This window comes from Bos indicus, chromosome 18 (genome assembly GCF_029378745.1).
Source record: "Bos indicus isolate NIAB-ARS_2022 breed Sahiwal x Tharparkar chromosome 18, NIAB-ARS_B.indTharparkar_mat_pri_1.0, whole genome shotgun sequence".
Classification (NCBI taxonomy): Eukaryota; Metazoa; Chordata; class Mammalia; order Artiodactyla; family Bovidae; genus Bos; species Bos indicus.
In genome coordinates this window covers 2,734,490-2,749,594 of record NC_091777.1, presented here as the reverse complement: position 1 = coordinate 2,749,594, position 15,105 = coordinate 2,734,490, and the positions used below count along the sequence as shown (strand labels likewise).

General features: G+C 40.1%; 1 protein-coding gene across 2 annotated transcripts in view; it reads left to right on the top strand.

Annotated features, from left to right (window-relative positions):
- Positions 1–15,105, top strand: part of RFWD3 (ring finger and WD repeat domain 3) — a 34,055-nt gene that overhangs the window by 2,220 nt on the left and 16,730 nt on the right. For both annotated transcript variants that reach the window (XM_019979845.2, XM_019979844.2), the window contains exons 2-4: positions 2,255–2,831; positions 7,634–7,836; positions 8,630–8,700. In XM_019979845.2, the coding sequence (XP_019835404.1) occupies positions 2,257–2,831; positions 7,634–7,836; positions 8,630–8,700 (849 nt within the window). In that variant the 5' untranslated portion in view covers positions 2,255–2,256. The remainder of the gene's footprint in view (positions 1–2,254; positions 2,832–7,633; positions 7,837–8,629; positions 8,701–15,105) is intronic.

Sequence of the window (15,105 nt, the reverse complement as noted above, 5' to 3'; positions counted from 1 at the left end):
ATTTGTGCAGCTGGGGAGAAGGGTTGGAAGTGTTTCACACTTGTGAAAGTTTGTAGAATTTCACTTAACTCCTTGTTTTCACTGCTGGTCTTAAGTCTGTGTGGTTCAAAATTCCAGTTTTCTGCAGCATAGGGAGAGGTGTTTTTTGTTTCCTTGAGGAACAGATTACTTTCACAGGCTTTCAGCTGATCCTCCTTTCCATCTCCATCTTTCAGTGCTGTCTTCTGTGATATGTTGTTTCTGCAGTTCCCTCAGTGGAAATTAGCTTGCTTTTCAGTAGCACACAGTCCTACCAGTTTTGGTATGGAAAACTGATTTGTATGTCTCATACACTCTTTGCTTTGTGCTTGTGACTTATTCTTTTTTTAATGCTATTTCTTGCAAGGGGATCAGGGTCATGTTCATGGATTTTCAGGAATGACTAGGAAAGAAAAACATACTTCATCCGCTGTGTTTATTGGACTTCTCTGCATTTATGCTGACCACTCCAGTCTGGCCTCTACTCACCACTTTCGGCAAACAGCTCTTTTCTAGATTATCTGTCACCTCTGCATTGCTAAATCTAGTGGCCATTCTTCCCCTCAGTAGCACTTGACACATCTGACTGTCCCCTCCTTGCATCATTCTTCCAAGACACCACACTCTCCCAGGTTTTCTCCTACCTCATGGTCTTGGTTTCTGGGTTCTCTTCCTATAACTGTTATCCTTTTAATGTTAATGTCTCTGGTATTAGTCCTTGGCCTGCTTTTCTTCTATCTCAATTCCTTCTTAGGTAGTTAATCTATCCCAAGATTTTAAGTGGCATGACTATACTGAGGATTCTTAAAGCTGTCTACTCTTCCATCTCCACTGCTACTATAAAGTGGTCACTTTGCCTGTACTTTTCCTCTCCTACAGTCCTTTCCTAACACAGAAGAAACTCCTTACCAAGGCCTTTTAGTGAAAGTGTTGTGTATCATCAACTTCACTCCTCATATTAAATCTCATACTGTCTGCTCTTTCTTACTGTGCTCGTTATGCTGGGCTTCCTAGTTTCTCTGATGCACTAAACCCATACTTAGCAGACACCTTGTATTAATTTTCTTCTGAAACTCTTTCTTGGCTCTTCATATGGCCAACTTTTTTTTAATCCTTCTTGTCTTGGTTTAATTTTCACTTATAAGAGGCCACCTCTCACTGTTGTGTCTTGCCCCCCACTCCCAAAACCAAATGGCACAATATATAATTTTTCACATTGATTTGTTTATTCTCTCATTTGCTAGAATGTAAATTGTATTACGCTGGGTCTTATCCACTTATCTGTTTGCCTCTGTGGAGTGTCTGACTATATGACAGATGCTTAAATATTTCTTGAAAAATAGACTAATGTAGTGGAGTAGAGACAGGAAACAAATAATGAAAGGAACATAACCGGTGCTTAATAAATATTTATTTAACGGACTAACAAATGGACTTAGAGACAGAAAACAAAAGTAATGAAAAAGTTGAAGTAAATAAAGGTTGCTCAGCCTTTTTGGAGGAAATAGGTAAATTTCTGTTTTGAGTTATTAATTATTTTGTGGAAATGTTCTTTCTGTGTTTATTTTTTGCACTTTAGTGCCATGAAAGATGAATATTGCCTACTAAAATTAAATATAGCATTGTATGCATTTGTTGTAGTAAATGTCCATATACAGGTCATGACAGAACTGCAAGAGGTCTGGGGGATTATTTTCAGTAGTTCAATTCTCTTATTTTATAGATTCTTTCAAAGACTAGTGCTATGATCACATGCGGAGAAGGCAATGGCACCCCACTCCAGTACTCTTGCCTGGAAAAATCCCATGGATGGAGGAGTCTGGTAGGCGGCAGTCCATGGGGTCGCGAAGAGTCGGACACGACTGAGTGACTTCACTTTCACTTTTCACTTTCATGCATTGGAGAAGGAAATGGCAACCCACTCCAGTGTTCTTGCCTGGAGAATCCCAGGGACGGGGAAGCCTGGTGGGCTGCTGTCTATGGGGTCGCACAGAGTTGGACACAACTGAAGTGACTTAGCAGCAGCAGCATGATCACATGACTTTATGTTTTCGAAGGGCAAACAGGATAACTGGTTAAAAGTCCTTATTATAAGAAAAGAGCTAAAATCATCTTTTTAAGTTTCTCAGTTTTGTCAAGAATGATCTTAAACATTAAATGATAGACATAATTAAATAAAACATGCCACGTAGCTGATACATTTTACTAATACTTTTTACAAATATTGCTTCCTCAGTGATGGCTCATGAAGCAATGGAATATGATCTTCAGGTGCAATTAGATCATGGTGCTGCAGAACAGCCTGCTCCTGCTGAGGTGGTCAGCAGCCAAGGGGGACCACCCCTGCTCCAGCCTCCTCATACTGAGGAGGTCAGCAGCCAGGAGGGACCACCCATGTTGCATCCTGTACTTGCTGAGGTGGTCAGCATCGAAGGAGGACCACCTCTGCTCCAACCCATTCCTGAGGAGCTGATCAACAGCCCAGAGAGAGTGCCGCTGCTTCCGCCTATTCCACAGATACCTATTGATCTAGAGGAAGTGGAGCTCTCAGAAACAGAGACTGTGGGGAACCTCAATCCAGGAGTTTTAGAGGAGTTTAGACCGAGATCTGGTGCTAACCACACTCCCCAAGTGACTTCATTGGATTCAATGAACAGCTTCATCAGTGGGCTGCAGAGACTTCATGGCATGCTGGAATTCCTGCGACCAACTTCAGACCGCAGAGTGGGGCCCGTGAGAGCGAGGAGGAGTAGGAGGAGTTCTGCTTCACGGAGGGCAAGAGCAGGAGGGTCCCAGAGGACAAACAGTGCCAGGTAAGTAGATGTGTAAATAGTGGGATTAGTACCCTGATTAGGAATTATGAATCTTAGGCCCCGATGATAGCCCCAGTGCTGCCAGGAATTGGCATTGTGACTTGGCAAGTTAGGTAACCTTTCTGAACCCTCAGTACCTCATAAATCAGATGAAAATAAAATTACTTGGTTTATTTACTTCGCAAAGTAGTGGAGAGGATAAAGGTATACAGATAGGTTTTGAAAACTTGTTGGTAGTTTGTTGGCAGTGATGTCTGTAGAGGCTGGCTTTTCTTTCGAGCATTTGTCTCTCGTACATCATATATATATATTTTTTTTTTTTCTTTTTTTTTTAACTTGCAAGTCCACTCCACTTGCCCGAGATTCATTGTTCATTGGCACTGCACTTAGTGGTACAGTAGATTTTGTAAGATGGGCAGGCTGGATTTAGAGAACCCTTGTGAAAAGTAGAGTGTGAATTAATATAGAACTTATCTGACTAAGTGGGAAACATTCTAGCCCTCCTCACCTGATACTGTGTTGTAGAGTTAAAAATAATTTTCTTCCATAGGATTTGGTTTGAAATTGCCTCTTGAAGGGGTTAGCTGTCAAGTCTTGACAGTTATTATGAAGAATAACAGTTGTCTATATTTTAATCTGTTTTTTAACTTCTGCTTTATTTGAAATACTTAGTTCCACAGTTGGCTCTCTAAATGTCTTCATAATGTTGAAAGAGACTGAATTCAACCTTTTCATTTTAAATGTGAAAGAAACTTGGACCCTGAGAGAATGATCTATTCAGGGTCTCGGAGTGACAGTACAGAGGAGGTTAGAGCTGATGTTGGAACCTGGATCTGACTGTTGTCTACAAAAGCAAATAAAGGAAGCTTCAATCAGATCCATTTTTCTAACACTATGAAAATAATGTGGGGCTTCCATGGTGGTCCCGTGCCTAAGACTCTGCACTCCCAATGCAGGGGGCCTGGGATCAATCCCTGGTTAGAGAACTTAATCCCACATGTGGCAACTGATAGTTTGCATGCCACAACTAAGACCCGGTACAGCCAAACAAATAAATAATAAAAAATAAATATTGAAAAGAATGAGATGGCACTAAATAGTGGTAGCTGGGCCATCTGTTACCTGTGTTTTACAAATGAGGAAGATGATGGGGTGATTTATGATTTGACTGAGATAACCCTGGAATTGGAATTGTGCCTTCTGATTCTGAATTTCAGCATCCTTTTCAGTGGATCCTGCTAATTAGTGTATCAGGGCTGCTGTTACTGTAGCTGTAGTCTAATGCCTGGTCAATGCTGGATGTGATCCATCAAGGGTGAGAAGAGCCTAGTTCTGTGTTGACAGGAGTTGCAAGTGCATGCTACTCTGTTATTTTAAGGTGACATTTACAATGATTTTCAAAGCAAAGTAGGATTTCATATATTTGTGTCATAGATGAAGGTACCTTGTCGTGCAATTTGGCGACCCTGTTGAAATAATAAGGGGGCTGAGAATTGAGAGTGGTATCCTCAGGAACTGTGAAGAGGACTCTTAAATTGTCCTCAGGCTTGGTTGTTCATACATTGAGTGAGTGGGTGAGGGGATTGTACTTGGTTGAGGACATTAGTGTAATGAGTTCACAGGAGAACGACACTTATAAACCAGACACCAATTTACAGAGAAAATTAGAAACAGCACAGAGACCAGATTCTCTGGTATTGTCAGCATGGTTCTCCTAGAGGATACTGACACACAGAAGCCAAACTCTATAATCAGAAAATTTCTTGATGTATATAGAATCTGTGCTCAGGGATTGAGCTACAGAATTTAGATGTTAAATGATGTCAGTTTGTCTGTCTCCACAAAGAGAATAAACCTTCAAGGCAAAGCACTGTGCAGAGAACATGGATTCTGGAGCCTGATAAATGAGACATTAAAATTTTTTGCTGTTAAATATTGTGTTGTGAATAAATTCCACACTAAATTCACACAGAAGTCTGAGCTTTCCCAGGACTGATTTACTTATACCTTCTGAATATCTTGAAGTGAATTTCTCATGATGGTGTTTGGCGGCATTTACTCACCTGACACACTACCCCTGCACCCGGTATTGAGAGCCTGGGCCAAGGTGAGATGCTTTTGCCTCAGGTTCCACCACATTGGGGGAATCTACCTAGTGGGATATTCTTCCCAACTACTTCTCAATCAAGGTCACAAACTCCTTTCCTGTTTCTTTGTTTGAGGCTGCTTGATTCTGACTGTCAGCATCATCATTCATTTGTCAACTATTTGTAACACTCCACTATGTGAGAGACTGAACTTTTGCCTTGGAGATACATACACCTGAACAGGACAGATCAGGGTATCTGTTTTCATGGAGCTTATGGAATCTAGGACTACAGAGGGTAGGCAAGGGGCAAGAATTTATTCTACTGTTATTTAATCTAGAGATGATGAGTGCAGGAAAAGAGGAGGATTTTAAGACTATACTCCTAACCACTGTCTCCCAGTTGCTCTTCACAGTCCCCTGCTGACCTTAGAAATGCCTATTTGCTAATAAAAGCAATATTGATGAGTGATTTTTTAAAAAAAGTTAATCACTTAATTTTTGCTGGTTTCTATATAGAATGCTATTGATATGCATGTAATGATGGTGGTTTAGGTGCTAAGTCATGTCCGACTCTTACGACCCCATGGACTGTAGCCTGCCAGGCTCCTTGCCCATGGGATTCTCGAAGCAAGAATACTGGATTGGGTTGCCGTTTCCTTCTCCATGGGATCTTCTGACCAAGGAATTGAACCTGGGTCTCCTGCATTGCAGTAGGCAGATTCTTTATCTACTGAGCTATAAGGGAAGCCCTATGCTTGTAATAGGTTAACTTTATTATGTATTTCATTTAGTTCAAATGTTCTTAGGCAGTGCTGTGCTTATGTGCTTATCCTCATGAGTAGCTATAGCTGCTGTTCACGCACAGTTCTTAAAAATAAATTTGTAAACTTGCTTAGCATTTTCTTAAAAAGGCAAACCTGAGTGCCATTAGTGCAAATGGCAGAATAAGGACCTCAGAAAAATCCTCTGTATCGAATCAATGAAACAACTGCCAACATTTATCAAAATCAACTATTTCAGTATTCGGGAAATTATCCAGTGCTTATAGCAGTTCAGTGAGTGAGTCTCAAAGAAAGCCAGTTGAGTCTCAGTAAGAACTGTGAGCTTTGTGGCATTCCCTATTCCCATTCTCTTCAGCTTCATAGTAGTCTTGAAAACTGCCTGTAATCACAGTGAAGGGCCAGTAGCCTAGAAGCAACTAGAGAGAGTAGAATGGAATTGGAGGTACTTTGAAACCTCAATCCCAAAGAATTCTTGTTTCACCTCTTCAGTGATTTCCTGGAAAATGCCACTTGAAAGGATATTCCAGGCTTATGCTTAAAGCCTATTCCCCAGGATCTGCTTGAGGCAGTGGATGGTCACTGGGGCAAACATTAGACTAATCAAAAAGCCTAAAAGGAAAAGCTGGGGAATGTGATCTTCATATGGGGTTTTAAAAAGTTCTGACATATTCATGGGAATCTAAAAGGCCACATACATGTCGAGGGCTGTGTGCAGCTGTACCCATGCTCAGGAGAGGCCTAAGAAGGCACTGAGGCAGTTAGCTCTCATCTCTGGCTGACCTTGAGGCTCTGCATAAGCAAGAAATGAAGTATAAGGTAGAGTTGTCACCTGCCTGGCTGATTATTGATGATGTGCCCCAACACACACGTCAGATACCTCAGTGAAGACTGGGAGGCTTACTGATTCCAGGTGTTTAAGGAAATCTCTGTCTAGTCATGAGCTGAGCACAAAGCTAACCAGCAGGCATAGCAAAGAATGCAAACTTTATAGAATTACTTCAGAAAGTCACTAAACAAACAGTAGCAACTATAATAAATAACAGCAACAAACCCTGGGAATGGTGAATTCTCATTTCCAGAGTTATCACATTATGTTTTATGAGATGTCCAATTTTCAAGAAAATATAAGATGTGTAAAGAAAATATAATCATTACACAGGAAAAAAAATTGTTTATGAAGAAACCAAAATGTTGAACTTACTAGATTATTTAAATATATTCAAAAAACTAAAGCAAAGGATAAAACACCGTGTCACCAGGTAGACAATTTTAATAAAGAGACTGAAGTTATAAAAATGTACAAAGTAGAAATACTGAAGTTGATACATGTACTAAATGGAAAAAAAAATCACTGGAGAGCTCAACAGAAAGTTTGAGTGGGCAAAAGAGAGAACGTCTAACTTTTTGGTTGTTTTTTTTTAGCATTTTTAACTTGAAAAGAAAAATGGCTTAAAATGAGAATTGAAACAATAATGACTGTAGCCAGACTTAATACCCCCAAAGACCTTGGTCTGAGTAGCTGCAGCAGCAGAATTCATGAGGCTGTATTTGATCAATAGGGCCGTTTTTTGTCTTGCTCACTCTCTTTTCAGCCCCCTAATATCAGCAGACAAATTGCCAAGTTAGTTCTCTCTCTTTCTTTTAATGTATTAATGAGTCATGTCTTTAAAAGATATTAACAAAAGAAGTACCAGTAAAGTAAGATTAGCTTTTAGCAGAAGGGTCCAGCTTCAGTGTGAGCTAATGGAATAATTGAATGGAAAGAGCATATGTAGTCCAGTCAGCATCTGCCTGAATCTCTGTTCCTACTTCAGCATTTAATGGCCTGGTGATGCATTAAAATGACTAGGATTTACCTCCAAATTACTGTGGATTATTCTTGTGATGATAGTATGTTGTACTAGAATTCTGTTGTCTTTCTCCATGCGTAGGTTGAGAGCACCGTTGGATGCTTTCTTTCAAGCGAGCAGGACCCAGCCTCATTCATCAACCACCTCTTATGATTCAGAGACTAGGAATCTTGTCTCTGATGACTTGCAGGTATCAGGTAGTTCTGATTCTGACAGTGACAGCTCCACAGAGTTTGAGGAGGGAGTTGCCCAGGCAGAGGAGCCTGAAGCTGTTGTTTTAGAAGGTGAGTATTCTTTATCCAGATTTCATTCACAAGGTCAACATCCGACAAGCTTAGGCTCCAGAAGGCTAGAAACTCTAGACTTGTGTTTTGATACTTTTCCTCTTCACTCCGGAGGTCATAGATTACTGCTTTATAGTACAGAGCTTACACTCAGTCAGTTCAATCACTCAGTCTTGTCCGACTCCTTGCGACCCCATGGACTGCAGCATGCCAGGCCTCCCTGTCCGTCACCAACTCCTGGAGTTTACTCAGACTCATGTCTGTTGAGTTGGTGATGCCATGAGCTTACACTGGCCATAACTATACTGAAAGGATTTTATCTGGCTTGCAATTTTATGTGATTTGTGACCCACTGAATTGGTCACTTTTTTCCAAGTCTGTGATAGGAGATATACAGGATGAGCCTAGGGCATTTTATTATGGTAGAAAGCAAAGCTATATGTCTTAACAGTTATGTCAGTAGGCATAGGTGTAACCTTGAAAGAGAACCTAGTGGCTTAGGGAACTTTGAGCATTTTGGGGCAGTTTGAGCATTAAAAAAAGTAATGAATGTATTCATAGGGTCTTAGATTGAAATAGCATCAGTGAATTCTTTTTTTTTTTGGCTCCTTAATATGTGAGATCTTAGTTCCCCAACCAGAGACTGAATCTGCTCTCCCTGCCATTTCTAATTGGTAGTGTTGCTGTAAAAGGGAAAGCTGTGGTGAGTTAGGCTCTCCTGCTAACCTCATACCTGACTTATATCGTCTTTTGTATGTTACCTGTCCCATCATTTCTGGAAACAACTTGACAGAGGAACTAGAAGACACCTCAACAGACCAAGAAGTTATATGTGCTGGTGGAGAAGACACTGTCCCCAAACAGGTAATATGAACATCCTTTTAAATTTGCGTTTACATTTAAAAAGGAGACTGCAGGCTAAAATTTAAAACTCACAGACTTTGTCGGCAGGGGGCCCAGGTGTTACTCATCATTTGTGTGACTCCTTACCCTTAGGTTTAAAAACAGAGGGTAGGGGAAGGTTTGAAAACGTGTCCTGCCCACCTAACAAGGTTATGTATCAATTAAAATAGCAGACATGAATGCAGTTTATGAACTGTCTGGCAGAATGCTTGCTATGAGATAAACCATTTTTATTTTTAAAAATAATATCACTGTCCTTAATACGAGACATATTTATATAAACTGTGGACCCTGCCAGTTCTGAAACATCGTTGATTCACTTTTTGCATGTTTCTGTTTTTATTTATTCTCTTTAGAAAAATTATGCTCATGTAAATTTACTTATATGTATAATTTTTTTCTTTATTGAAATATAGATGACATACAATGTTAGTTCCAGGTGTACTGCAAAGTGACTTGGCATTTGCATACATTATAAAGTGATCACCACAATAAATTTAGTAACCATTTGTCCCCATACAAAATTATTACAGTATTATTGACCACATTCCTCATGCTATATGTTACATCCCCATGGTTTATTATTTTATAACTGGAAGTTCAGTCAGTCAGTTGTGTCCAACTCTTTGAGACCCAACGGATGCCAGCACGCCAGGCTTCCCTGTCCATCACCAACTCCCCACTGCTTGCTCAGACTTATGTCCATCAAGTTGTTCATGCCATCCAACCATCTCATCCTCTGTCGTGCCCTTCTCCTGCCTTCAATCTTTCCCAGCATCACGGGCTTTTCCAATGATCAGTTCTTTGCATCAGGTGACCAAAGTATTGGAGTTTCAGCTTCAACATCAATCCTTCCAATGAATATTCAGGACTGATTTCCTTTAGGATGGACTGGTTGAATCCCCTTTCAGTCCAAGGGACTCTCAAGAGTCTTCTCCAACACCATAGTTCAAAAGCATCAATTCTTCAGTGCTCAGCTTTGTGATACAACTGTCACATCCATCCTTGACTTCTGGAAAAACTATAGCTTTGACTAGATGAACCTTTGTCAGCAAAATAATTATCTCTACTTTTTAATATGCTCTCTAAGTTGGTCATAGCTTTTCTTCCACAGAGCAAGCGTCTTTTAATTTCATGGCTGCTGTCACTATCTGCAGTGATTTTGGAGCCCAAGCTAATAAAGTCTGTCAGTTTCCATTGTTCCCCCATCTGTTGGCCATGAAGTGATAGGACCAGGTGCTATGATGTTAGTTTTCTGAATGTTGAGCTTTAAGCCTGCTTTTTTACTCTCCTCTTTCACTTTGATCAAGAAGCTCTTTAGTTCTTCACTTTCTTCCATAAGGGCGGTCATCTGCATATCTGAAGTTATTGATAATTCTCCCTGCAATCTTCTTTATCCAGCTTGTGATTCATCTAGCCTAGCATTTCTCATGATGTACTCTGCATATAAGTTAAATAAGCAAGGTGACAATGTACAGCCTTGACGTACTCCTTTTCCTATTTGGAACCAGTCTGTTGTTCCATGTCCAGTTTTAACTATTGCTTCCTGACCTGCATACAGGTTTCTCAGGAGGTAGGTCAGGTGGTCTGATATTCCCATCTCTTGAAGAATTTTCTACAGTTTCTTATGATCCACCCAGTCAAAGGCTTTGGCATAGTCAATAAAGCTGAAGTATATGTTTTTTGGGAACTCTCTTGCTTTTTCGATGATCCAGCAGATGTTGGCAATTTGATCTCTGGTTCCTCTGCCTTTTCTAAATCCAGCTTGAACATCTGAAAGTTCTCGGTTCACATACTGTTGAAGCCTGGCTTGGAGAATTTTGAGCATTACTTTGCTAGCATGTGAGATGAGTGCAAGTTAGTACCTCTTAATCCCCTTCAACCTGTTTTGTCATACCCCGCCCCCCACTCCCTTCCCTTTGGCACTCACTCTATGTCTGTTAGTCTGCAGGTTTTTTGTTGTTTTATGTTTTAGATTCCATTTAAGTGAGATCATATGGTATTTGTCCATAATCCATACTGTTTCCTTAGTGGCTGCACCAGCTTATGTTCCTACCAACAGTTCCCAAGTGTTTCCTTTTCTCCGTATCCTTGCCAGTGCTTGCTATCTGTTGTTGTTTTGATGATAGCCATTCTGACAGGTATAAGGTGGTATCTCTTTGTGGTTTTAATTTGCATGTCCTTGATAATTACATTCATGTATTACCTAAATCAAATCCTTTATACAGTGGAAGTGAGAAATAGATTTAAGGGACTAGATCCTATAGACAGAGTGCCTGATGAACTATGGATGGAGGTTCGTGACATTGTACAGGAGACGGGAATCAAGACCATCCCCAAGAAAAATAAATGCAGAAAAGCAAAATGTCTGTGTGAGGAGGCCTTACAAATAGCTGTGAAAAGAAGGGAAGCAAAAAGGAAAGATATACCCATTTGAATGCAGAGTTCCGAAGAATAGCAAGGGGAGATAAGAAAGCCTTCCTCAGCGCTCAATGCAAAGAAATAGAGGAAAACAATAGAATGGGAAAGACTAGAGATCTCTTCAAGAAAGTTAGAGATACCATGGGAACATTTCATGCAAAAATGGGGCTCAATAACCTACAGAAATGGTATGGACCTAACAGAAGCAGAAGATATTAAGAAGACGTGGCAAGAATACACAGAAGAACTGAACAAAAAAATCTTCATGACCAAGATAACCATGATGGTGTGAAGTAGAGCCAGACATCCTGGAATGTGAAGTCAACTGGGGCTTAGAAGCATCACTACGAACAAAGCTAGTGGAGGTGATGGCATTCCAGTTGAGCTATTTCAAATCCTGAAAGATGATGCTGTGAAAGTGCTGCACTCAATATGCCAGCAAATTTGGAAAACTCAGAAGTGGCCACAGGACTGGAAAAGGTCAGTTTTCATTCCAATCCCAAAGAAAGGCAATGCCAAAGAATGCTCAAACTACTGCACAACTGCACTCATCTCACACACTAGTAAAGTAATGCTCAAAATTCTCCAAGCCAGGCTTCAGCAATATGTGAACCGTGAACTTCCAGATGTTCAAGCTGGATTTAGAAAAGGCAGAGGAACCAGAGATCAAATTGCCAACATCCACTGGATCATCGAAAAAGCAAGAGAGTTCCAGAAAGACATCTATTTCTGCTTTATTGCCTATGCCAAAGCCTTTGACTGTGTGGATCATAAGAAACTGTGGAAAATTCTTCAAGAGATGGGAATACCAGACCACCTGACCTGCCTCTTGAGAAACCTATATGCAGGTCAGGAAGCAACAGTTAAAACTAGACATGGAACAACAGACTGGTTCCAAATAGGAAAAAGAGTACGTCAAGGCTGTATATTGTCACCCTGCTTATTTAACTTATATGCAGAGTACATCATGAGAAACACTGGGCTGGAGGAAGCACAAGCTAGAATCAAGATTGCCGGGAGAAAAATCAATGACCTCAGATACGCAGATGACACCACCTGTACGGCAGAAAGTGAAGAAGAACTAAAGAGCCTCTTGATGAAAGTGAAAGAGAAGAGTGAAAAAGTTGGCCTAAAGCTCAACATTCAGAAAACAAAGATCATGGCATCTGGTCCCATCACTTCATGGCAAATAGACGGGGAAATAGTGGCTGGCTTTATTTTTCTGCGCTCCAAAATCACTGCAGATGGTGATTGCAGCCATGAAATTAAAAGACGCTTACTCTTTAGAAGGAAAGTTATGATCAACCTAGACAGCATATTGAAAAGCAGAGGCATTACCTTGCCAACAAAGGTCCGTCTAGTCAAGGCTATGGTTTTTCCAGTGGTCATGTATGGATGTGAGAGTTGGACTATAAAGAAAACTGAGCGCCGAAGAATTGATGCTTTTGAACTGTGGTGTTGGAGAAGACTCTTGAGAGTCCCTTGGACTGCAAGGAGATCCAACCAGTCCATCCTAAAGGAGCTCAGTCCTGGGTGTTCATTGGAAGGACTGATGTTGAAGCTGAAGCTCCAGTACTTTGGCCATCTGATGTGAAGAGCTGACTCATTTGAAAAGACCCTGATGCTGGGAAAGGTTGAGGGCAGGAAGAGAAGGGGACAACAGAGGATGAGATGGTTGGATGGTATCACTGACTCATGAGTTTGGGTGAACTCCGGGAGTTGGTGACGGACAGGGAGGCCTGGTCTGCTGCAATTCATGGGTCACAAGGAGTCGGACACGACTGAGCAACTGAACTGAACTGATAATTACTAATGTTGAGCATCTTTTCTTTTTATGTGTCTCTTGGCCATCTCTTTGGCAAAATGTCTATTCCCGCCTTCTGACCATTTTTAATCAGGTTTTCTTTGCTGTTGAGTTGTGTGAGCTCTTCATTTATTCTGGATATTAACCCTTTATCCGATATATCTTTTAATATCTTCTCCTGTTCAGTAGGCTGCCTATTCATTTTGTTGTTAGTTTCCTTTGCTGTGCAAAAGCTTGAAGTTTGATACTCTGGTTTGTTTGTTTTTGCTTCCTTCCCTTGCCTGAGAAGACATATTCAAAAAAATATTGCTAGGACTGCTGTCAAAGAGCTTTAGTGCCTATGTTTTCTTCTATGAATTTTATGGTTTCAGATCTTATATTTAAATCTGTAGTCCATTTTAAGGTTACTTTTGTATATGATGTGAGAAAGTAGTCCAGTGTTTGGCTGAGTCCCTTTGCTGTACACCTGAAACTATCACAATATTGTTATAGTCCATTATAAAATAGAAAGAGAAAGTGGTCCAATTTGATTTCTTTTGCATGTAGTTGTCCAGATTTCCCAACAGCATTTATTGGAGAGACTGTCTTTCCCCGTTGTCTACTCTTGCCTCTGTTTTCGTAAATTAATGGCCCAAGTAAGTATGGGTTTATCTTTGCACCCTTTGTTCTGTTCTGTTGATCTGTATGTCTGCTTATGTGATGGTACCTTACTGTTGTGATTACTGTAGCTTTTTAGTACAGATTGAAATCAGAGAGTGTGGTATTTCCACCTTTGGTTTCTTTCTTGAGATTGCTTTGGCTATTTCTAGTCTTTTGTTTTCATATAAATTTAAAATCATTTAGTCTAGTTCTATGAAAAATGCTGTTCATATTTTGGCAGGGATTGCATTGCATCTGTAGATTGCCTTGGTAGGAGGATGATTATTTTAACAATGTTAATTCTTCCAATGAGCATAATATGTTTTTCCAATTGTTTATGTCATCTTCAGTTTCTTTCATCAATGTCATAGTTTTCAGAGTACAGGTCTTTTACCTCTTTGTTTAGATTTAATTCTAGTTTATTTTATTCTATTTAATACAGTTCATAAATGAGATTATATTTCTTAATTTCCCTTTCTGATAGTTCATTGTTAGTGTGTAGAAATGCAGCAGATTTCTGTAGATGAATTTTGTATCCTTCGACTTTACTGAATTCATTTAAATGCTCTATTTTAAAATTTACACAAGAGAGATTATATACTATCCTGTTCCAGGACTGATTTCTTTTCCCCCTGACTTGTTGTATCTTGGAGAGCTTTTTTTTTTTAATTGTAGGACTAAGTGATTAAATGTGTGATTAATTGCTCAACTAATCTTGATTCTAGTCATGTCTTTTTTTTTTTTAATTTTGGCTGTGCTGGGTCTTCGTTGCAGCACACAGGGGCTTCTTTAGTTGCAGCACACAAGCTTCTCTTCTCTTCTCTGTGCTCTGGAGTGCACAGGCTTAGTCTTTGCAGTGCCTAGGCTTAGTTGCTCTGTGGCATGTGGAATCCTAGTTCCTTGACCAGGGATCAAACCCATGTCCCTTGCATTGGAATGCAGATTCCCAGTTACTAGACCACCAGGGAAGTTTCTCTTGGAGAGCTTTTTATTGTCAGTACATAAAATTGAAGGAAATGGGTACCCACTTCAGTATTCTTGCCTGGGAAGTCCCATGCACAGAGAAGCCTGGTGGGCTACAGTCCATGGGGTCACAAAGAGTCGGACATAACTTAGTGACTATCCAACATAAAATTGAATCTCATTCTTACTGGTAGTAATAGCTGCATAGTGTTTTTACATAGGAATACATTTTTAGTTAATTCTTCCCTTGCATGTGCACTATTGTTGCTTCCTACTAAGATCATGCTGCACTGAGCATCTTTGCATTATTGTCTTGGCAAATATTTGTGGTTATATTCATGGGATATATTTCTTCCAGAAAGGTTGCTTTATCAAAGGAAGAATGTTTGTATTTTTAGTTTTGATAGATAATGCCAAGTTGCCCTCTGGAAAATTTGTGCCAGTTTCTGCTTGGAACAGCAGTGTGTAAGCATGCCCATTTCTCCCTCACCCTCAGTGCTTCATGTCACCAGACATTATCTAATAGATGAAAAGAAGTA